At 39.9% G+C, this 24,688-nt stretch overlaps 1 protein-coding gene across 1 annotated transcript in view; it reads left to right on the forward strand.

Moving 5' to 3' along the window:
• Positions 1–19,459, forward strand: part of SH3GL2 (SH3 domain containing GRB2 like 2, endophilin A1) — a 20,855-nt gene extending 1,396 nt beyond the window's left edge. The window contains exons 2-8 of the mRNA XM_009274287.1: positions 3,034–3,106; positions 8,010–8,153; positions 10,028–10,161; positions 11,483–11,641; positions 13,155–13,258; positions 16,609–16,739; positions 19,260–19,459. Coding sequence (XP_009272562.1) covers positions 3,034–3,106; positions 8,010–8,153; positions 10,028–10,161; positions 11,483–11,641; positions 13,155–13,258; positions 16,609–16,739; positions 19,260–19,459 — 945 coding nt within the window. The remainder of the gene's footprint in view (positions 1–3,033; positions 3,107–8,009; positions 8,154–10,027; positions 10,162–11,482; positions 11,642–13,154; positions 13,259–16,608; positions 16,740–19,259) is intronic.
• Positions 19,460–24,688: the final 5,229 nt, after the last annotated feature.

The following is a 24,688-nucleotide window of genomic DNA, read 5'->3' on the forward strand; positions in this document are numbered from 1 at the left end:
GAGCAGGTTACTTTGTCATAGAAGGCGATCAGGTTTGTCAAGCATGATTTGCCCTTGGTGAATCCGTGCTGGCTTTTCCCAATCACATGCTTCATTTGACTTGTGATAGCCCCCAGGAGGATTCGTTCCATAACTTTCCCAGGGACTGAAGTAAGACTGATGGGCCTATAATTTCCTGGATCCTCCTTTAAGCCCTTCTTGTAGATGGGGGTGACACTAGCCTTCTTCCAGTCTCCTGCGATGTCCCCTGATCTCCACAACTTCTCAAAGATTATGGAGAGTGGCCCCGCAATGATGTCAGCCAACTGTTTTAACACCCTCGGGTGGATATTGTCAGGGCCCATCGATTTGTAGGGGTCAAGCTCCTGTAATAGTTCATGCACCAACTCTTCCTTCTCTGACATTGGGTCTGTGTTTGCATGAACCTGGATTTTTGCTCCCAAGACCTGGGGCCCAACAGAGCTGGTAATGACAGAGGTGAAGGAAGTGTTGAGAACCTCTGCCTTTTCAGCGTTGTTGGTGACTAATTCACCCCTCCTGTTTAACAGTGGGCCAATATTTTCCTTCTGCTTCTGTTTGTTGTTTACGTACTTGAAGAACCCTTTCTTGTAGTTTTTGACATCTCTGGCCAATTTCAATTTGAGCTGAGCTTTTGCTTTTCTAGCTGCACCTCTGCACACCCTGGCAATGCCCTTGTAGTTCTCAATGGGTGTTACTCCGCTTTTCCATCTCTGGTGTGGTTCTCTTTTGGTTTTGAGCAGACTCAGAAGCTCACAGTTAAGCCAAGGGGGTCTCTTGCTCTGCCTACTTTAAGGCGATGAACTGTTTTTGTGCTTCCAGGAGAGCATTCTTGAAAAACTCCCAGCACTCACTAGCTCCTTTATCCTCCATGGAAGCTTCCCGTGGAATCCCTCCCAACTGAGCTCTGAGCGAGCTGAAGTTTGCTCTTCTAAAATCTAAAACCTTTGTCTTAGTACTAACCTTCAGCATGCTCAGCAGGATACCAAGCTCCACAATACTGTGATCACTGCAGCCAAGGCTATCACTAACCGAGATACTACAACACTGAAAGTCTATCTACAAGATGGTCATTTCAATGGCAAAGGGTGCCTGTAATTCTCAGCTCCTTGAGCATCAGTCAAGAGGAGCAAGAGCTGTGTGCTGAAGGGGGTTGTCAGTGCACTGGAATATTCATTCATAAGTTCAGAGATCCTGTTAGGCAGCCTCCACTGGCAAAGTGCCTTGGGTAGTTGGAGCTAACCCCGCAACAGACTAGTTGGTGATGCTGGCAGTGGTAGCACTGAGTGTTTCTATGGAGGGGAAAAAAAAAGCCACAGCTGTGTGTGGCGGTGATAATATTTCAGTTGGAAGGATCAGTAGGGGCAGGTTTTTTCTGGCTTCGACTTTGAAAGGCACTATCAAATCTTGTAACACAAGCTAGTGCTAGGTGATTTGCAGGGCACGTATCTGATATATAACTCTGATCAAGAGAAACAGAAGCTATTTATCTGTACATTTGTATAGTGAGATGGGGAAAAACCTTGGATGGAAAATAAAGGAGAAGGGCATATCCTTTGTACTTCTTACAGCGAAAGTACTGCAGAATTGGTTTCTGCCCTTCTGCCCAGCTTCCCTTTGAATGTGCTGCAAGTATACGCACTGCTGTCAAAACTGGAAGATGTTAACAAAGATTCAGAAAGCTGATGCAAGGTTTAGAGTGGAAAATAGGACATTGCAACACCCAGGGGTGAGTCCCACGTAGTGCTTGTGGGCAGCATGGGTTGGCAGCCCAGGAGATAAGAGCGCTAAGAGTTGAGAAGAGAATGGAGTAAACTCATCAGTTGCCTCCACGCTCCCTGCCTGGCCCTGTCTCCCTTGCCAGCTTTTCTGCAGGCAGTGGACATGCTCCTTCTGCCTATCCCCGGCCTTCTGTTTCCTTGCCCCCACTCTCCTCTGCAGCCTTCTAGCCATTTCTGGGCTCCCTACCAGGCAGTTCAGCTACTTACTCACCCAGGGCTGGCAGACCTCTTCTGCTTGTTTGTGTAAAGCATAGAGCAAGACCTGGCAGATGGCAGTGGCAACAGGAAGCAGGAAAGAGGTCAGTCACAGTGTGCTGCAACCAACCTATCTCAGGTGTTCTTTTTTAAAATAGGAACTTGCCATTATGGTAAAGGAGTTCACTCTGTGGGACACAAGCTAGCCTGCAGAGAAATGCAGTGTGTCTTCATAAATGCAGCGTACAGGACAGGTTACGGGGATCCCCAAATCTGCCAAAGCAGCATTTTTTTCTTTGAGGCCTGATTCTGAGAGGGAGAGTAGTTGCATACTTTGCTATATGCAGCTTAGGAAGCTGCTGCGGAGTACTTCTTAAGAAAGCAAGAATTCCTATTACAGTTGAGGAAAGTAATGCTATTCAGTTCTAAGTATTTCAAATTCCTAAATATAAAATAATGGAGTCAGCCAGGGGAAATAAATGGTCAGTGCGTCCATGCTGATAGGTTTCTTGAAATTGGAAACGGAATGATACCTAGTCCTCCTTACCCCAATTTTACCAGACCTTGCTCTGTAAGAGGTAGACAGCTCATTTTATCATTGGTGGTTGGTTTTGACTGACATCTGCTTTCCCCTCATTTTGCCAGTTATTAGGGGATCAAAGATGGCTAATTCTTCAAATAGTTTTCAGTGACTGTTCTATCAAAAAGTTTTCCCTATTGTGGATGCTTCCCAGGGTGATGTAAAGTATCAGCACAGTACAATGAGTCATATCAAATTCCTAACACACCTGAGGTACTCTGTACTAATGGCCTCACCTGAGAATGGATCTGCTATAAACCGAGGTGGTGGACTCATGCTTTGGTAGCTTTCCAGGTATTATCACCATTCTGGTACCAGGGCTGTTCTCAGAGACACGAAAATAAAATTATAAGACGAGTTAAAAGAATTTATAAGAACAAAAAGAAGAGAGAAAAACATCTTTCTTTTTTCTAACATCTTTTTATCATGTTTCTTTTTGTTTAACTCTCTGTCCTTTAGAAAGTGGATGTTACCAGCAGGGCAGTTATGGAAATAATGGCAAAGACGATAGAGTATCTTCAGCCCAATCCAGGTAATGTAATTTCACAGTCTCACAGTACTTGTAGCGCTTTTTGAAAATACTCTTTCTCACCAATATGTAGTCTGACAGGTCTCATCCTCACTGGTGCAGTTAGGATTAACACAAAATTGTTGAAGTTTCCATGAAGTAAAAGACAGAGATGAATACAGGCTTCTATGTTGAGCTGTCTGGGGGAATGATGACTGACTTTGGGAGGCTTGTTTTCCTTTTGTGTGTTCTTGCTTTAGGTAAGGGGGCAGCATATGCCTAGAAACCAGGTGTATTTACTTGCAGGCATCTGAATGTCAGCACTGTGAGCTTGAGGGGCTCCCTGGGAGCTGGAGATGGCTGTGGACTCCCCAGGGGCATCAGGGCAGGGCCTGGCAGCCAGCACCCATCCCACTGCTCCAGCCAGGAGCAGGGTGGCCAGGGGGCACTGGGGCAGCAGCAGCCCTGGGCATCAGGCACCTCCCTGGGTATGGGGACAGGCTGAGGCCAGGCAATCAGCCTGCGGGTGGGGATCAGGATCAGGCACGGTGAGAGTGTCTACATGAGACACCTTTCTTCTACAGTCCCAGTCATTCACCCTGTGTGAGGGAAAAGGACCAGCCAGTCCTTGCAGACCATGGAAAGAAAGACAAAGTTCTGAAGCAACTTCCTCCAGGGCACAGGACGAGACATAACAACACCTTTCACCTGGTCCTCTAGTGATTTCCCATGCTCATTAGAGTTACTACAAAAGGGAGGGTGCAAAAGAGCTGTTGATGCTGAACTGGAGAAAAGGGCAGATAAATGGACGTCATCAGAGATGACTAAATTGAACCTTCAAAATAGAAAGAAATGATTGGTTTCCATGGGGAGATGAAAGAAAGGTTTTGTGATTGGGCTGATGGAGGGCTGCATGCTCCTTTCTTGCCAAAGGATCCTCACAAGGAGGGGTGATCTGGAGCTGTTATAATCAAGTAAACCATTAAATTAAAGAACTTGAAGATTTACATAGTGATCTAGGAACATAAGGGTTTTGATACTAGCATAAGTCAATGCCAGCTTCACTGACGGGGTCAAATGGAGTTATGCTTCTGCGAAGTTAGCATGAAGGTAAAATGAGGCCCTCTACCTACCATAAGTATCTTAGAGTTTCATGGAAGTACAGACCAAATTCACTCATTCACTGTGAGGAATTTGTTTCCTAATAGCTGGAAACAAATTTGAACTGATGTGAAATATTTTAACTCCAGTGTGGTAGGATGAAGGACTGTTGCTGATAGAGCTTAATTGGTGGTATTTTTATGTTAGACCACAGAGGAAAGGAGGATAATTTGATGATGCTGCCAGTGGCTTGAAAAAAGGAGGAATAATATTTAAAAGTTCAAGAACTGCTAGAGAGAAAATAATGATGACTAGAACAGTTTCTATGTCAACAGATGAAATATTGTTTATGACTTGAGTCCACAGCTTCATTGCTCATCGTCAACAAGCACTCTGCAGGAAAAGCAATAGGATTGACAAACATTATGGGACTAGTGGTAAAATTGTTAACTACTGTCAAGCTGCTGTTGTGCAACATCATATAGACTGAGTAACAAGCTTTGGCTGTTTAGTGCTTCTCTGGCTGCCTTCCTGACACATCTGAGTGATTATGATTGCTGTGAATCATGAAAGAGGCTCACAGCAATGGCAGAAAGCAAAATTTCTGGAAGTAGCTAAGGGTGTGATTTCAAGCACCTCAGGCTGATAGAAGTTTGCAGTGCTGCAGGAAAGAGCAGTTTCCATACTCTAGCTACACGTCCCTTCATCTGCTTGTGGCATGTGGAAGTAGGATCAGAAAATTAAAATTGTAATAGGCAGGAGGAAGATTTACTTTCTTGCATATCAAATGAGATCATGTTATTCATTCCACAGCTGGGCAATGGTAGCAGATGGAGTAAGAGGAAAGGACTGACTCTTTTCAGCTCTCACCTGATCTTAGATTGTTTTATGCCAGTTGCAAAAGGCCTCCCTATAGTGAGAAGAATTGCATGGAAAATTACTTCTTTTTTCAATAAAATAAAAAATTTCCTCTTTAAAATTCTCCCTACAACTGTATTACTATTTACCTGGGGCACCAAAAATGTTGATTTCCAGTATTTCCTGTTTGCTTTCTCATTTTCATAAAAAATAGAAAAATTACATTGGGAAGAGGGGGGAAATTTAATAAAAAAAAATTCTTTAATAGCAATATTTAATAGAAGGTTTTCTTTAAAAGTTTACCTAGGTTTGGTAGGGGGAGGAGAGTTTGGGATGTAGCACACATACCTTGATGAGTAAGATGTACCCTGAAAACATCAATATGCTTGGATAACAGTACTGCAGTGCTAGGGATCAACTGGCTTCATGGTGTTTTGAAGGATCAATAAATGAAGTATGCAGCATTGTCTAACTTCACTAAACAGTTAGTTAACTAATGCTGGAAGGAAAAAGGAAAAGGAAAAGGAGAAGGGAAGGGAAGGGAAAAGGGTATTAAAGACAAAAGTGAATTTATTGAAAGGGATGTTGGGCTGAGGTTAGTGCAAACGAAAAAGCTTTGTAGAGTTCCCAATTACGAAAAAACCTGAAGGACAGCTGAAAATAACTAAAATTGAACATGATGAAGGCTCAAAGACTTTGCATGCAGATGTACATGTCCGTAATTTCAAGAAAAAGAAGTGCAGGATGAACAAGATTGAAAGTACAAAGAATGAGCAATTGAACCCACTACTGAAGTTTCTTTCGAAGGCTTTTGGCAGTATTCTTATGATTTGTCATGGCTCTGTTAACACTTAATATTAAGGTGAACCATTAGTGACACCGTGAAAGTCAATGTAAAGGAGAGGGAGTGCAACTGGGGAAAAAATCAAGCATTCAGGTCACTCCCATGTGGTGTTTTGTACCTCTCTGCCTGTCCTCGCTCAGGTTGAAACATAACTTAGAGAAGAAAGCATGTGGCACTAGCACAATACAGCAATAGAAATGAAAGGGCTCAGGATGGAATTTTGAGATTAACTGAGCACAAACTTACCTCTGCTGCCACGGAAGTTACTAGAATCAACTGTTAAAGAAGAGAAGTGGAATGAGACCACTGGTAGATGTATTCTAAGATTTCCTACTAAATCAGGATTCTAATGTAATCATTATTAAATGATTAGATAAATAATTGAAGCATGAATTTTTCATGCTTACCTTTCTTCTCTTTATGATTTTTTCTTGCCCTTCCCTTATTGTCCTTTCATCTCTTTCATTCTTTCCTGTACCTTTTGCTTTCTACTCTTAACTTGCCTGTCCAGAATATAGCCACTTCATTTTTTTTATATTCCCTCTTCCATTTTTTTCTTTTATTTCTGAAAATACTCCCATTTGCTCCTGTTTTAATTCAGCTTGCTGCCTCCATTCCCCTGACTGATTTTGTTTGTCCCTTAGTTTCTGTTACGCTTCTGTATTTTCCCATTGCCATACCATCATTTCGATGCCATTTTTAAAGGACAGACACTTCATTAAAATGCAGTTTCTTACACTGAACAGTCAACCAGTCTGCTGACTGTAGTTTTGTGGTGGGTAGAAACAGAAGGCATCAAGAAATTCAGATGCTGAAAAGCGTGATCTGGTGGCACTCAAGAGTAGTGAGAAAGCTTACGAAAACGTAATTACTATACGTTAAAATATGTTATCTTTTCTTAGCTGCTTCTCAGGCAAAATAAGTACTATGACACTTGCCTGATTTTCCTGTCTGTTTCTGTGTCTATGTCTGTGCATACATTTCTATGCCACAAAGTGAAACACACTTGGCAACAAGAACCATCTCTTGATACGCACTTTCAACAATAAATTAAGAGCAAAACACTTGTTGACTTCAGTCTGCTAATGTTTTGTTTTGTTGTAGAAGTGTGTGCAAGGTTGAGTTTTGACCAATGAAATCGGCACACAACAGTGTGAGCTACTAGTGTTTTGTAAACAGAAATACTAACTCATAGGAGCAACTAACAAAGTCAAGCCTTTGCAAGGAGGAAGGTAGAGGCATTCGTAGCTGCCCTCTTGTAGCACACACGATAATATAGGTAGAAACACCCACTGAGTCAGCTTTGCTGGCAATAGGATTAGGCAAAATTTGAAGTCAAGTGCCATTAATTAATTCATTCTCTGTAGGCCATTCATATTCTGTAGTTGCAAAAATTCACTAAAGCACATCATCAAACAAATTAGTTCTTTTATGTTTGCTGTCTTTATTTTCATCAATTATGATAATTGTGTGTTTTCTTCTGATCTGCAGTTGTGTATCTGAAATAAAATACAAGCTAAAGTACAATTGAAAACCATATTGAAGTAGGATTTTCCCCAAATCCCCATAAAAAGCAAAAAGTGTTTCAAAGGTGGTTGGACATCATGTTTGGGGACATAGGTTTTATTTAATATTCTACAACAGAAAAACTTTCAAACATTTAAAAAGTGTGGGGCACCACAGTTTAATCTTGAGTGCACCTAGTCTGGACTTCTCCTTGAGAGAAAGGCTGGCTCAATCTGCTATCCGTCTGGTACCTGACGATTTTAAGATTAAGAATTTGGGGATAGCTTAAAGATTTTTCTACCTGAGTTGTAGCACGTGTCAAACATGCTATCTTGGGAGTGTTCCTGGACTTTCTTCTGTCCAAGTCATTTCAAGGGAAACTTTGGCTTAAAGTTCAGGACAGAGCCTTCTCTCTAGCCTACCAGCAGAAGAAAAAAATCAGTGACCAACAACATTTCATTCCTTTGCTCTAAAATTAATTGATGAAAAACAGGGCTTAGTCCTAAACTTAATGTCCTTCAAATATGTTGTAGGTAGCTCAGATAAATTAAAGAGTGCATTCCTGTCTGTGTAGTCAAACTATTGCGCGTTATAACCTCTGTCACTTGCCTTCTTCAGCTTCCAGAGCTAAACTCAGCATGATCAACACTATGTCAAAAATTCGAGGCCAGGAAAAGGGACCAGGTTACCCTCAGGCTGAAGCCTTGCTGGCAGATGCGATGCTGAAATTTGGGCGAGAACTTGGAGAAGAATGCAACTTTGGTAACTTGATTACTTCCCTTTCTGTTATAATGCAATAAAAATGGTAGTAAAATTTAATATAACTTTCATTATTAAAGTGTTGTGGTCTTTATAAAGGACCACTATATATATATATATATTCTTCCTCTATAAAGGAAGAACTTCTGCAAGAAGTATTGGAGTTCTGCTTCATCAGACTTCTCCTTTAAGGTTGGTCTAGGCCCGTTGAGTATCTGTTGCGAATTTGGACTAGAGATTTTTTTCTTGTGGATGAAATTCATATTGTTTCCATTTGGACCCATATCCATATAGACTTTAGGCTCTCTGTCATAGATCATGTTACTGGGGATGTGTTGGGATGAAAGATGTACCTGTTCAGAGATTGTATTATTGTCTATGCATGTGTACAATGAAACCGTTTTGTCCTCAGAATCCTTATAGTAAATGTTATTGTCTTCATTACAGGCAAGGAATAAAGGCTAATAGATTTTTAATAGACTCGGACCTTTTTTCTGACCAAATTCCACATTTTAAGGCACTAGTGAATACTCCTGTCTTACCTGTCAACTGTTCCTCCCTCCAAGCCCCAAATGAGTTTACAGCTGCCTGAGTTAGAAATGTTAAATTGAGACTTAACATTGTGTTCTTCAACAGTAGAGGTCTAACTAAGAGACGACATTCACGACAGGATCCTTTGTCTTTCTGTCCTATTTATGTGGGCTTCTCTGTGGCCATTTTTATATGGCAACACATGGGACCCTCAAATAGGACTGTGAAAATTCTATTTCCTATTGGAATCTTCATAAAATGTTGTTCCTGCCATAAAGACATCTGCAATAGAAAGGTACTTTCTTGTTCTATATAATTTACTAGTTAGCTTGGCAGATGTAGGTTGATTTGTGCTAAAGACTACTGAATTGTTTTTTTAATTGGTTGCCTCTCATTTACTAAATTTCAAACATGTTTTAAAGGGAGAATGAAGAACTAACAGAATTTAGTTTGTGCAAATTGCTGTATATTCCCTGATGATTGCAGTAGCATGCAGCAGAGTAGATATGGCAATTATTTTCACATTCTTAATTAATAGCAGCTATTATGGCTGTTTGTCACTCTTCGTCTAGGTCAGGCAGGCTCTCTAGTTTTGCAGTGCATTCCTGGTATCCTCTGCTTGGGAGACAAAGCTCCTTCTGATTTCTCACATTTTTAGGTTTTCAGACCCTTTGTATTCTTTGAAAGTGGATTTTTTTCTACCAACCTACACCTCAAACCAAGAGGGTATTTTTGAGTTTCTTGCTTTTGTTTTTATGCAGAGGAGGTAAACCAGAGTGGTAATTTTTGTGGCCCTCAAGTTAATCTTGGAGGAAATCTCAGAAGGCAGCTAATTCTTATTGAAGTTTTTGAACTTGAGTAGGTGTATGAAGTCAATAGTTTCATCAAAAAAATCTTTCATCAAAAAAAAAATTCAGTGAAATTGTTAAGAATTTTTACACTTGATACTGTCACCAGTCTCACTGATACAAACAGGGAGACCTAGACTTGCATTAGAGTTATTTTTATATGCGGTCTTGTGTCTGGTGATGGCAACACTGGAGCAAATACAGATAATTCTTTTCTAGCATGTTTGTTTCACCAGAGTGAGGAATGAACGGACAACAAGGTGGCTATCTTGATGCAGCGCAGATCCTCAAGTTCAGCTGTGTTACAATGCATAAACTCTGGGGGCTGCAGAAGTGTAAAATCCATGTTGCCCTTTCACACAGTGCATCATACTCTGTTTCTTTCCTAAACTTGAGACTTAAAATTAAATGTTAACTGAAATTTCCATGACTTGGTTTCATTCTACAGTAATTTGGAATTAAGTTATTTTGAGATAAATTGGGCATCTTTTCTTTCAGGACCAGCACTTGCAGATGTGGGAGAAGCTATGAAGGAGCTTTCTGAGGTCAAGGACTCTTTAGACATGGAAGTGAAACAAAACTTCATTGACCCACTTCAGAATCTCCATGACAAAGATCTGAGAGAAATACAGGTATTGCCCTCAATGTGGCATTTTAAGAATGCCAAATGTGTAGACTGTGTATATGTTCAAAATTTGTTAGTTATGTAATTCAAAATGGGCTTTCAGATTTGCAGATCATCTGATTTTAGTCTCTTTTGACTTGAGTTTTACTTTTCAGTTCTGTGTCTCTTGTTGATGGTTTAGAAAGGGAAAGATCAAAATTCTAACATTTTTTGACGGTAGCATTGTCAAGCTTATGCCAACATGAACGCAGTACTCTAATCCTACCATTTGAAAGCTCATTTCACTAAATAGATGAACAGATGTTTACATTCAATTTTCTGGTGTATGACATGTGAGGGCATTTTGAGAGTTGCCTCTAGACTGGCACTACTCTTTTGTCTGTATGAAGACTGTGTCCGAAACATTCCCAGGAATTTTGAACACAAACGCTGTTTTCTTGCATGAATTACATAATTAGTAATCCAAGAACCAGCCAGCATTTACAGAGAAAAATCAGTTTGCACACATACTTCTGTGGACACAGCTTAATTTTATAATTGTGGAAGTAAAAGTGACTCCAAATTCAGCAAATGCTTCTCTGTGTAAGTAACTGTTCTTCTGAGCTCAGTAAGGCTTTCATATTGTTAAATATATGTGGAAGAAAGATGTCTTAGGCAGTTTGATATAATTTACAAAGTTGACAAAGTTATAAATATTATAATAGATGACAAATTGATTCTTCTGAGGGAAAGTAAACACCTAAAGTATTCATGCTCATGCTGGTAACATTAACTTTTGGCCAGCTTGATGTGGCAGCTGCTTAACAGATTGATATGAATGTCACGTCAGTTAACAAACTAGAAAATCTTTAATAAAAGATAACATTAAGATCCTTTGGTGGTCTGATGGAAATGATAAAATATTTTCTTTGTTGCTTTGTTTATGAGAACTGTTACACAGGCAAAAATGTACTAACCTGTGCTTTTAATAGTTTTCTCTTAAACATCTAGGGGAAAACCATAGTGTTCAGGTAATTCTGCATCAGAGTTAAAAAGCTAGAAACTCATGTATCTTTTATACAGGTGGCAACTGCAGTTATCCATTCTGCGTGGCCTTTTTTTAATGTTGAAGGTCTGTCACTTAGACAGCAGTGCACCATGGCTTCTTAAATAATACGTAAAACCACCTACTTCATTGTTCTGTATATGTCCCCTCTAGGGAAGGGTTGATATACAGCAAACAGCACGTGCTTGCAAATGTACATGGACTACCTGATTACAGTGCAGTATAAGAAGAGTTGGGGAACATCCTTTGTTTTGTGCTTGTGTTTGCATTTTTGTTTTTTTAGCATCACCTAAAGAAAATGGAGGGTCGACGCCTAGATTTTGATTACAAAAAGAAAAGACAGGGCAAGCTCCCCGATGAAGAACTTCGCCAAGCTCTGGAGAAATTTGACGAATCAAAAGAAATTGCTGAGTCAAGCATGTTCAACCTTCTGGAGATGGATGTGAGATATCCCTTGTTAATCTTTGAGCTGAATCTTAAGAAGAGAAAGATACTGGTTCAGCAGTGAAGGCAGTCTGAAGCAGTCTAAAACTTGAAAGCCTTATTAAATCCATGATGCCACAGATTCCTGTCACTGTACAATGGGAAAGCACTTGCCTCCTTGGTGGACTCAGTGAGAGGCTCAGAAGCTATAGTAATGTACAGCATGCACGTGTAGGACTAATTTTATAGGTATTTTATAGGTAACTGAGCTAAAGAACATAAATCCTCTGTATCATCGTTGTGCTTCCTAACTGCATAGTGTTACAAAACCAAAATATCTTCCTTCTTAGAATTATGTAAATGTAAGTCATGACTTTTACTTAGCTGTGCTTTTAGGGTTTGAGCCAAGGCTTTTGCTCAAGTGTGTGGGCTGCTGAGAGGATTGGTAAAGATCAGAAACAATGAACTCACAACCCCATGGTCTCTGCTATAATCAGATGCAATAGTGAATAGGAATGCCAAAGTTAATGTGACTGCTCAAATCTGACTCTGCAGCATATTTTTTGCTTACAGACTGGTTTAGGATTAAGGATCTATTAGGTTTTTTTAATCTTCTATTTATAATTAATGTTGAAACTGTAAAATCAAGCAAGAATAAAAGTTTATCTCTTTTGGAGGAAAAAAAAATTCAGCTGAAGTCTGTCTTTCAGAACATGTGATCAAAGGAAACTCAGTTTAAATATTTCTGTTGAAGTAAATGATTGAAATTATTTAAAGTTTAAATACACACCTAATTTAATTCTTCATTTTGTTACCAGATTGCTGTAGAGGGGCCATAACAAATCTGAAAATACTCATGTGTTAGAAATTAAATATAGCTGTGCTGAAATGAAAGAAGTATAACAAGTTTATAGTTTTAATCCTTGTAGTAACATCCAACCCCTTGTGGCCAGATAGTGCTGGCCTGCATTACACCATTGCGGTATTGTATATTATGGCAACTGCTAGCAGTTGCACTGGCCACACAAGACTTTTGAATTTTTTTTGCCTCATGAAGTAGAATGCTATCTGCCTTCACTAGAAATATTCTGCGTCCAAGAGTACATAGTATCTTCCTGTTTTGGTCTGCTTCACAGGCCAGAATACAACAGAAGCATGACCATAGTCCCTATGGTTTTGTGCCCCTCAAAGGCAGGGAGGAAGAAGGTGTATTATGCTCTCATTACAGTCTCAATTTTACTTTCATAGTGTTTGCTGAATGAGGTAGGTCTGTAGGCTGCTGTTCATGCAAATCAGCCATGGAGATGATCAGCGCAGAAGAGATGCAGTTACTATTCCAGATCAGGTCATAACCAGACATGCTAATGAATAAAGACTGATACATAACTATTTATGAACTACAAGGATGAATCAAGTTTTTAGAGAGATAAGTAAAACTGCCTTTGCAGTGTCAGTGTGACAGTGGTCTTTACTTGCTATTGCTGAGCTGTTAGTACTTGCCTAAGATCTGATGTTTTAATGTCAATCCTCAGATTGAACAAGTGAGCCAGCTTTCTGCTCTCGTACAAGCCCAGCTGGAATACCACAAGCAGGCCACACAGATCCTACAGCAAGTTACTTCTAAGCTGGAAGATAGGTAATGCACTTTTTGTAGGTTTGTTGTTCTTTTGTTTTACAGAGGCAGAAAACCTATGAGTCGAATGCAATGCTGTTATCTTTTGCAACTTGGTCATTGTATGTTTATGAAAACGAGGGCCATTTCATTAGGCAGTTGCAAGCTGAAGTTTGTATGTTTTGGAGGTGCATATACTTCTGAGTACGACTGAATGAGGACTGAGTTCAAGAAAGCATCTTGGCTCCGTAAAGCTGTTAAATGTAATTTAACCGAAAGCAAGTGTTTGTAAATACTGGACATCAGTGAGACTTAAAACTTTAGATTCCTTACCATTCCTGCATGTATTCACAAAGTAGTCTTTCTGAGAGAAGATGTTAATGATTGCTATTGGAAAAGACTATCTTGTTACATTCTCATCTACCTGGAGATCTTCCTGAGCCAGGTAGTGAGATCCCCATCATTTGCCACCTTATTAAATGTTCCTTTTTTCCAGCTTTATTATCAGATCAAACTTGGTACAAGGCTTAACTGAGTTTACCTCTTCCATCCCCTTTTCTGTAACTGTGAATGCTATCTCAGAATTGATACAATATATTTTTAATAGAATTTTAGAATTTTTAGCTTAGAATTTTTGTTTCTGCCAATACAAAACAGATTTTACCCCTTGAAATGAGGAAAATAATGTTTGTAAAAGTTTAACAGCTTCCCACACACCTGTTCTTCTTCAAGGAAACTTAACATACAGGAAAGATTTCTTTAGTCCACATGGTTCTGGAAGACTCTTCCTAAAAGCTGGACGTAATACCCAAGAGCAGATAATGTTCACATACTATGTGAAGGCAGCTTTTTAATCATTCATGATTCTTTTCTGTTTTCTGATGTCATTAGTGTAGATCTAGTTTCTGGTACTACTGGCTCTGTCAGCGTTTATTTTCTCAGAGCACATAGTCTGTAAGCCTCATCCAGTTCTAACTCTTAAAATTTCTTTGCGATTAGGAGCAGCACTTGTTTTGTGTGGGTAGGCTGCCCAGCAGGGGCTGTTTCTAGATACAGCTTGCAGTACTGTCTAAACAACTAACAGAATGATTTTCAGCACTTCCAAATGAATACTGCAATTCACTTACTTTTCAGAAGCATTAAAAAATCCTCAGGAACAGGTGGGTTGTTCTGTAGCCCATAAGTTACACCATAAAGTGAACATACCTCTCTCTGCAACAGATTTCTCTTTCTGTATCAATTCAGATAATCCTTTGCCCTTTTGAAACATCTGCTAAATGATCAGTATCTTTGCTTTAAGTTTCAGCGCTGAATGATTTTAGCTTTTCAAGAACTTTGCATCAGAGTGCTATTATAGATCAGCTGAAGTAAATCTTTTGCATAAACTTACTGTGCCTTCCTAATTGTAAAGAGTCTGCTGGCTAAATCATCCTTTGTCCACACCACTGGACACAAATTAGAGCACTGTGATATGTTCATGCCAGAGATTAAGCAGGGATGTAGATCTGTTACTATTTGAACTACTTGTCTTTTCCTGCTGACGATATGCAGGTGGCAAATAATGTATTTGGCCCTGGGTTTTGGGAGGTTGTTTTTTTGACCATATGGACCAGAAAATAAAGAATGCTTTACTCTCAAGCTGAGCAAATTTGTTACTGTTCACTCTCAGTGATGTCTACAGCACATACTGTCCGTTTTCTAGACACTTTTTAAAAGATGTGAATGGAACTTTTTCGTGCTGTTGTTTGGCATGGACAATGTCTTCTAACTGCTAAGATGGTGCTGTTTAAAATACTGCCCAAAGAATTTTAAAAAAATATGAGACTGCAAAAACTATGAAAAATTTAAAACTGCACTTGAGTCTTCTTTCTGGGCCCTCTAGATTAGGCTTCAAAATTTTCTTCAGGAACTGCAAGTGCAAGAATTTTCATTTTTCTCCTACACATTAATGGAAGGCATAAACTTCCTTAAAATACCATACTTCCAGAAACTGGGACTTTAGAAACTTGGCAAACATTGGGAGACTTGCAATAAAATTAATAAAATCTGGAAGGTCAGCAAAGGCTTTCTTTTTCTTTTAAACTCTCTTTTTCATCAAGCAAAAGGAGGCTGCAGTTTTCAAGACAGAGTATCGTGACAGAGCAGCTGGGAAGCAGGAATGGTTTCCTTGGAGATGTTTCTTTTCTTAAGAAACATGGCTCATGCTGAGCTTTTGGGTAATTTTTAACAAGTCACTAGAACTGTTGCCTTCTAGTTCATAATCTGTAAAAAATGGTGTTTGTTTCATGGAAGTATTAAGTGTAATAGAACTTGTTTATTTCTTTCTTCAAAACTTTACTGTTTTGAAAAAGTAACTTCCTTTAATGAATGAAACACAGCAAAGCCTTTTTATTTAAGTTTATTTTGACAACTTCATCAATTTATGTTTTTAATATGCTTATGTTTTTGTTTATGAAGAAGAAAAGCAGCCTCTGGGGACTGACTAATACTGATAATATTATGGATGGTCAGGAAACCCTTGTTATCAGGACCAAAACTGGTTAAGTTAGAAGCAGATGTTTTCAATAGATAAATCAAAATGTGCTACCAACATCGTCTGGGGCAGATCTAGAGAAGGTTAGAGAAACTAACTTGTCCTTTAAATATGGAGGCCTTGACTCAAGTATTCATCCATATGCAGTATTAGAAATAGATGGGGCAGTTGTTCTGCATAAGCTGCTCTGATTCTGTCATCATCCCTTCCCTGGATTTTACCCTAGAATCTGAAAATGTACCCTTTCCTAGAAATTCTAGATTTCTCAGTTAGAAGAATAAGTTGAAATGAATGATGCATAATATTTTTATCTTGAGAGTCAGGAAAACTGGACTTGTGTGCCTTTGTCAAACAAGTATTCCAAATTACAAATTAACTAAGTCTGCAACTGAAGTCAGTACATTCCCACACAGTCTCCTCACAAAATGACAAGAGTTGGCATCGACCAACTGAATAGTTAAGGCTTGCCAGGGATAGAAGCAAAAATCGTGCTAAAAATGGGGGCAGGGATGTTTGTACAGCCCTTCTGTAAGCATTGCTAATCACGTAACAAGTTTTTCTCCCTTAGAAGCTTTTTGTTATTGTTAGACAAAAGGAAGCCAGACAAAATGCTAGGTTCCTAGAGGGAAAGAAAAATTAACAACCTCATGGCATAGTCACATCAGGTGTTTTTTGGTAATTTAAAATAATGTTGTAAACAAAAAATTACTCCAAATGCCAAAACTTGTTTAGTCTGTATGAGTGCTGGATGGGATCTTCACCCATGGAAATAAGGATGTTTGGTGCATCTCATCTGTTAACAAGAAACTAACTCTTCACATTTAACTTCATGTTTTGGCAGAATAAAAGAGGCATCATCTCAGCCCAGGAGAGAATACCAGCCCAAACCCCGTATGAGCCTGGATTTCACAACTGGTGACAATACTCAGCACAATGGAGGAATATCCCATGCCACCACACCCAAACCGTCAGGTAATGGCAGTAGCAATGAGAGAAGAAAAGCCAATTCTGTCTGAAGTTTTGCTACCATGCAGAAGTTCCATGCTTTCTTCTAGAGATTTGTTCTTCCATAGTGAGGGAAAATGAGAATGAGGATAGTATAGGAGAGAGCTGTTTGAGCTTGTTTCTTTGTAAAGTGTTCACATCCTTGGGCAGGAGAACAGGGATGGATCATCCACTGCTTTAAATGTCTTTGGGTCAAAAATTTCCTTAGTCTTAGAAGCTCAAAGAGATGCTGCTGTACTAAATTCACCTTGAAAAATAGATCTTTACAAAATAGGCAGTTAGAAAATCTAAAGAACAACTGGAAGTTTTCCATGAAAATGCAGAACCCTGAACCTCCCCAAAACCTCCATAACCTTATCCTGCTTTTTAAAACCAGCTATTACAACACAAAGAGCCTGAAAGTAAAAATCACTAAAAAGAAAAACAAAGCCATCTGAGTTATTTTCTTTGTCCAATTGGGAATGGCACAAGCAAGATTAAGCATTTATATGACTGTGCGTAATTATTATCTTAAAGAAGTATTTATTTCATATCGGCACATACTAAGAAAGCCTTATTATTTGTTTCTCACAGTAATGGTCTGTTATCCCATGTTATGGTGAGGGCTGTCCTCTGTCCAGACCCTGACCTCAGTTATTCCAGTTTACCTCAGTGACAATTGCTAGCACACTCCACCTTGCAAGACTGGATTTTTTTCACTAGATCTTTAATCAGGATTTCCTTCCTTCCCATCAAATCCTGATGTGAATGTTTGATGTTCTCCCAGATGTAGGCAGCAACAGTATCTCCATTTGGCACCTGTAACCGGAAATTGTCTTGCATAATCTTGCAAACTCTAGTAATCTCACTATGCTAGTGAGGAGGGGGATACAATGGAGATTCCTTGTGCATGAGCGTGGCTTGAGTCTTGCGTGCTAAAGCTCTTCTCATGCCACCTGTAATTTTCTTCTTCGCTTCTTTTTTGTAGTGTCATGAACACTTGTCTGTGCTAAGGCAGTGCAGACTGATGTTCCTGTGTCTCTTCAGCATTCGTGTTTTCTTCTTCAGAGAGCAGTATTTAGCATTTTCTTCAATAGGGGTTCTTTCTTTTGAAGGGTTTATCGGTTTCAGAGAAACGCCTTCTTCTTTGAAAATTCTTTAATGTATGTTTGGGTTGGTTCATTCAAAGCTCTGATCTTCTATGGTCATTACAGTTTATTTGCTAAGTCTTCTAAATTTGAGCTGGTAGCAATGAGGATACCAAACACGCGTTGTAAGGCTTGTTGATGCCAGCAAAATAGTCTTCATGACAAATAAAGCAAAATACACTGTGAGTGATACGTAAAGAAATGAAAGAAAGTTTCACTACAGAATTTAATAAATTAAATCTGGTATTTGAAAAACTTGCTCTATTGACACCTATAGAAATGGAATAATTTTGTCCTAAAATAGCTCAAGCATGGGCCTTCTAGCTATAGTGAGTGGTTGAAATGAATATGCAAAAAGTTTGAATCTGAAACTTACATCCTGAAGCCAGTATACGTGAAAAAGCTGAAATATGTATTCTTAGAAGTGTCATTATGGTGGAGTGGCATGTGTCAATTCATTCTGACCACTGGGAGTGCATGAACTTTTGCTATGGAAAGTCAGGTAGGGATAAGATTCCTTACAATTTAGTGTTGCTAAATCCTAACTATTTTGATGAGTAACAATTTTGCTTTTGGTAGGCTTGAAGCTATAGAGACTTTGGGGGGAGGAATATGGGGGATGGGAGGAATATTTATTAATTTCATATAATGTATGAAAATCTAGTCTAACTAATGACTTATAATAATATCCATTAGCCGTCCTAAAGGGTTTATGGTCAGATGTTCATGAACTAGCATATTAGAAAGCTTTCAATTTCAAACTTGTTCTCAATCTATATTGGTGGCCCTGAAATGTAGTGTTTTGTGGGAATGGGGAGAAAAGGTCTTTGGAAACTTCATATTAAAATTCAGAGGATTAGGAGCATATACAGTGGTTTACAGTATAGCCATACCAGTGAAGTTTCCAAACAAAGGACAAAGACACAGTTGTATCTTCACTGTTGTTTTAAGCTACCCCTTACACTACTTAACTGAGGTAAATAGGCAAAGCATCTCTGTGCCAGTAAAGTGGAAATATTAGGGCTTTTGCTTCATTTTTTGTGTTTCGTAAACAGATAAAAATTAGATTCCAAACTGATCATAGCCATGCTTTTAGGTGTGGGCTTGACTGTAGCTTGGTTCTTTGAGGATTTTTGGACATTTACTAGCAGTCACATACAAAAACCGAAGGCTGCCAAAAGCTGATAGGTGTCTTCTAATTAAGTTTAGCAGTCCAAATTTAGATGTTATCAAAGAACTGTCATCAGCATATCAGTGATACCAGAAACACCAAAATGTAGTAGGTACAATGGTAAAAAGGATACTGTAACTGATGAGATTTTTAAGCACATTGTTTCTTCTTTATGTTTCTTCTCCATAGGTGTTCACATGGATCAGCCATGCTGCCGAGCTCTGTATGACTTTGAGCCAGAAAATGAAGGCGAGCTGGGATTTAAAGAGGGTGATATCATTACCCTCACTAACCAGATTGATGAAAACTGGTATGAGGGGATGCTTCATGGCCAGTCAGGTTTCTTCCCCATCAATTATGTCGATATTCTAGTTCCATTACCCAATTAGGATGGCTGATCCACCACCTCTGACCCAGATAGTTGTGTCAGTACCACTGCTTTTAAAATGCTGCTTCTTACACCTTACAAGTGCAGTGGTTAGAGTCATCGATTCCCACTGAGCATCTTTGGTTTACGTGTTGTCGTACTACGTGGTGGTGATGCGTGGTATCTTCTGAGCCAGCACAGTGTGGGTTAGTTTATTGGCCATGCTGGCCTGGTGGTAACCAGAGCCATTACTGAGATGAAGCTGGGAAGACGATGGCAGGCAAAGCAGGTAACTTACAGTGAAGTGGCAGGACGTGAAGGTGGTATTGGGAAGATAATGCCTATCACCACTGTATTACTTTTCAGTCTTAGTTCTCTGTAGAAAGAGGGAAAAGTTCTTGCCATTCCATCTTTCCCGTCCTAATGATACAGTTCACACAGGTCTAACACTGACTAACCAGAATTGTATCTTCCAACCAGACTGACTTGCTGTTCTCACAGAGGCAGTGTAAATGTAGACCCTCTGGTTTCTCAGAAAGTGAACCACTGTACTGTGTGTCCAGCTGCTCGCTGCTCATTTTTATATTCTTAGTTATTGTTAAAAGGCCTATTTCCATCCAGAGGCAAACTGTAAACCATAAAATGGGGATTCCTGTAGTAAAAACCTTGGACCACAAAGCACCTGAATTTGCCCTTCAGGAACTTTGAGCATGCTCACCAAAATGCCAGTAAGAGGGCAAGATGGGGAATACAACTGGCATTTGTTAACTGTTTTTTGTCAAGTCTTGGCACAAAATCATGCTGCTTAAGCACCAGATATCCTTTGTAAATTCATTCACTGAGGAATACAATAACCAACCAAACACAACCCTCACTTCATTTGCTTCTACCATGTGTTCTTCGAACATCATTTGTGCATATTCTGCCCTCAATGAGGACTAAATAAAACTTGTTATCTTTTTGTGTTAAGCAATTAAAGACATGTGGCTGTATATGCAAAAACATTTCCCATATGTTTAGTTCGTTCTCTTGTGTTCCTCCTTCCTGCACTTTGTGTGAACAGTGCTGTGCCTCGCTTCTTGGCATTCTTTTGGTAACAGTTGCAGAGTTTTGTTAGTTTAGTAATCCAGAGTTCTATTTATCTAAATTGTACAGACTGTTTCAGAGGTTTAATGTGCTGCTTCAAATGTGCCACTTCAGTACTGGATGATGTGAAATAAAGACAATTCCCTACTGCTTAATGTATAAACTATATAATGGAAAGTATTGATATTTCAAATAAAAGCTGAGAGAATAACTAGAATAATGTTGTGGATTATGACTTTGGTGCTTTCAAATCTGTTGTGCTAACTTCAGCTAACAAGAATTTTATTTCAGAAAGCATATTCCTCATTTCCTGCAAATGTGGAAAATACTTTTTTTGTCATTATCATATTGCTTCAGTCAATTAAAACTCATATGTATAATGGCCCTCATAAACAGGATAAACTGAACACTGAGCACAATAAATTAATGTCATGATGACCAGCATGCAATCTTGTGGATACAGGTTGTTTCTCATTAAAGAATGCTGGTGTGAACAAACCCCCTAGTAAAGCTTAAAGACATGGTAACTTATAATTTATTTTTTCTTTCATATGACACAGCATTTTATTTCATTTTATATTCTTTGTTGTATGCATATTGTGGTGAGTTAGCCTTGGCAAAGAGCCAAACACCCAACCAGCTGCTCACTCACTGTTCCTCCTCAGTGGGAGGATAAGAAAACTCGTGGGTTGAGATAAAGACAGGGAGATTGTTTACCAGTCACTGTCACAAGCAAAACAGACTTGACTTGGAGAAAACTAATTTATTACCAATTAAAGTAGATTTGTACTGTGAGAAACAAAGAAGACAAACATTAAAATAGCACCTTTCCTGCCCCATTTCCCAAGCTTAAATTCATTCCTTCACTCCTGACTCCTCCCCACCAGCAGCGCAGGGGGATGCAGAATGAGAGGCTTATGGTCAGTTCATAACAGCTCCTCTGTGCTGCTCCTTCCTCCTCACGGTTTTCTCCTGTTACAGCAGTGGGTCCCTGCACAGACCGCAGTGTGAATATCTGCTGGTGTGTCATGGACCGCCTCCTCCTCCTCCTTCTTTGACCTTGCTGTTCCCTCTGCTGTTTCTCACTCTTTTTTTTTTTTTCTCCTCCTCCTCTCTCTGCCCAGTGTGTTTTGCCCTTTCTTAAGTGTGTTTTCTCTGAGGCGCCACCATTTTGCCTGAGGGGCTCAGCCACGTCCTGGGGTGGGTCTGTTGGAGCTGGCTGGAATCAGCTGTGTCCAGCACGAGGCAGCTCCAGCCTCTCACAGAGGCTGCCCTGCAGCCCCGCACTGCCAGTGCCTTGTCACATAACCCCATAGGCCTATCTAAGGGATGTTCCTACGCACATTGACAGAGACTCTGACAGAGTCAAACAAGACAGAGCCTGACAGAGATGGAGCCTCATTCAAGACTCAGTCCAAGGTCAGGTTGGACGGGGCTCTGAGCAACCTGATCTAGTTGAAGATGTCCCTGCCTATGGCAGGGGGGGTTGGACTAGATAACCCTGGTCCTTTCCAACCCAAACTATTTAAAAAAAAAAAAAAAATATATATATACAACTCCTGTTACTTTTTATTACAGTTCGGGTCTAAATCCTAGGACTGGCCTCTCAAACCTGATGGCCCTGGAACATTTGACAGATGCATTAATGGTGACGTACTACAGTTAAGAACTATATGTTACAGTTAATTAACTATGTTAACTACCAAGGCCTAGCAGTCACAGTGCTGCTGGATCTAAGAAGGCACATTTATGGCCCCAGCACACCCCTATTTTATCAGATTATTATTTTGTAGTGTTTGTGGAGGGCAGGCAAACATAGGGCAACTATCTTAGAGATAATTTTACATGATTTAGAGCAAAAGAAGGGTAATTGGTGTGCAGTGCTGTCCCACCCTGCTGAGGGGGCCTATTTTTTAACGTGTAGGGAAATATTGTGCCTTTCAACAAATGGGGCCAGAAGGAATGCATGTAATAGTCAAAGAATCTGTTACGTGCCATCACCTGATGACATGGGCCCAGTCTTGACATGTTAACACGGTTCTTGGCAGATCTGTATTGCTCTGTTCTCCATCTCATACAGGTAATCCCTGCAGAACACTTTATTCCTCAGGTGGTAAGATCAAAATCTGACTTGGCCAAGACAGAGATTACGAGGGCTGACAAAAGTTTTCATCTAAAGCATCAGTGCTAGGATGAAGGGTACGATCCAGGGATTGGAAGAAATCAGGAGGCCATTTCCTTTTATACTTCAGGTAGTTCAAAGCTTTGCCTACGGAGCCCTGTGACTCTATTGCCTTCTAGAAGCACACAAGATGTTTTTGATAGAGGCAACATCCTTTTTTCACTGGCAGACTTGCAACTGCTGTCATCCTGCTTCCTAAGGTGTAGGTTTTCGGAAACATTTCAAAAATGTGACATGGGTTCCTAATTACCAGATTTGGCTGTAGAACTGCTGCTCCTCACAGAGGAGATTAGGACATCTTCCAGCACTGAGCTATCAGCTGCCGAATATAGCTAAATGTTTTGGGTTTGATATTGGGTTTTTTTTCTGTTGAACCCTAAGGTTTCATGAAGCTTTTACCTTCTTAGACTTTCTCATTTATGGCAAAGTGAAACTTTGTCAAAAATATAGCAAAAAACCCCAACAGTTCCCTGAACAGTTCTCCATGTAAATAAAGAAGTGATTGAACCAAATGAGAGTGGGTTTTTTTTCCTTTTTTTAAAATATCCCCTTCCCTCCAGAAAGAAAGAAGATGGTAGTCACAACCCAGAATTTTGTAGTTGAATCTTGGCTTAGTGATTTTACAGACAACTCTCCCTTTACAGATAATCATACTGCTTCTCCCACATGAACTACATGGACAAGACTTGAAAAGTACTATGAGAACTTCTTTGCTGGTTTCACATTTTTAGGTCTTTCAAATCTTTATGGCTACTGCTATGCTGAGCAATAGTTCTGCTCCAGGAGTGTCATGGTTTAATCTCAGTCGGCAACTGAGCACCACGCAGCCGCTCGCTCACTCCCCCCCCCACCCGGTGGGATGGGGGAGAGAATTGGAAGAGCAGAAGTGAGAAAAAACTCGTGGGTTGAGATAAAAAACAGTTTAATAATTGAAATAAAATGATAATAATAATAATATGATAATAATAATAATACACAAAGCAAGTGATGCACAGTACAATTGCTCACCACCCACTGACCGATGCCCAGCCAGTCCCCGAGCAGTGGCCCCCCCCGGGCCAGCTTTCCCCAGTTTATGTACTGAGCATGACGTCACATGGTATGGAATGTCCCTTTGGCCAGTTTGGGTCAGCTGTCCTGGCTGTGCCCCCTCCCAGCTTCTGGTGCACCTCCAGCCTTCTCAGTCAGTAGAGCATGGAAAACTAAAAAGTCCTTGGCTAGTGTAAGCATTACTTAGCAACAACTAAAACATTGGTGTGTTATCAACATTGTTCTCATCCTAAATCCAAAACACTGTACCAGCTACTAGAAAGGAAATTAACTCTATCCCTACCGAAACCAGGACAAGGAGGTATCCTAGGCTTGCCATATCTACAGGCTGAGAAAACTGGCTAGACTCATGAAAGCAGGGAACAGGGTGTGTGTAGGTCAGTGTGCAGATGGGTATTCTTCCCAGCATAGGAGTAGGCTGAGTGTGAGACGGGCAAATGAAGTAATGAATAGGGGACATTCCCAGGTAACACTGTATAAAACTGAGTGCATTCTGTAGAAATGAACTTGATCTTAATTTTCTGTAAAGCACCAGTAGGTTGTCTTAGACAAGCTCAGAATTTCTAGAATGCTCTGTCATTATTATTTTATTATTTTAAACTCTTAGTACTCTGGTAGTTTAAACACTGACTTGGAATTTCTAGAAGGCTTTGCTGTCTTTTCTTGCCATTTGGCCTAAAATGTTGCAGAAGATGGGAACAGCTTTGTGATATATCCTTGCTGTGCACTGTAAAGTACAGATAAATTCTAAGCTATTTACCTTTAATAGTATTTTCCTGGAGATAAAGCACAGGTCAAAGAAGCAGCAGCTTCTGCCATGCCTTCCTAGAGCCACTGGCTCTGGAAAGACCCGGCAGCTCTGGGACTCAGAGAACATTTCCCTTTCAGATGCTGCTGGGGCAGACAGTGGATGAGCTAAGTCCCTGCAGTAAG

This window comes from Aptenodytes forsteri, unplaced genomic scaffold, assembly GCF_000699145.1.
Source record: "Aptenodytes forsteri isolate BGI_AS27 unplaced genomic scaffold, ASM69914v1 Scaffold46, whole genome shotgun sequence".
In the NCBI taxonomy this organism is placed as follows: Eukaryota; Metazoa; Chordata; class Aves; order Sphenisciformes; family Spheniscidae; genus Aptenodytes; species Aptenodytes forsteri.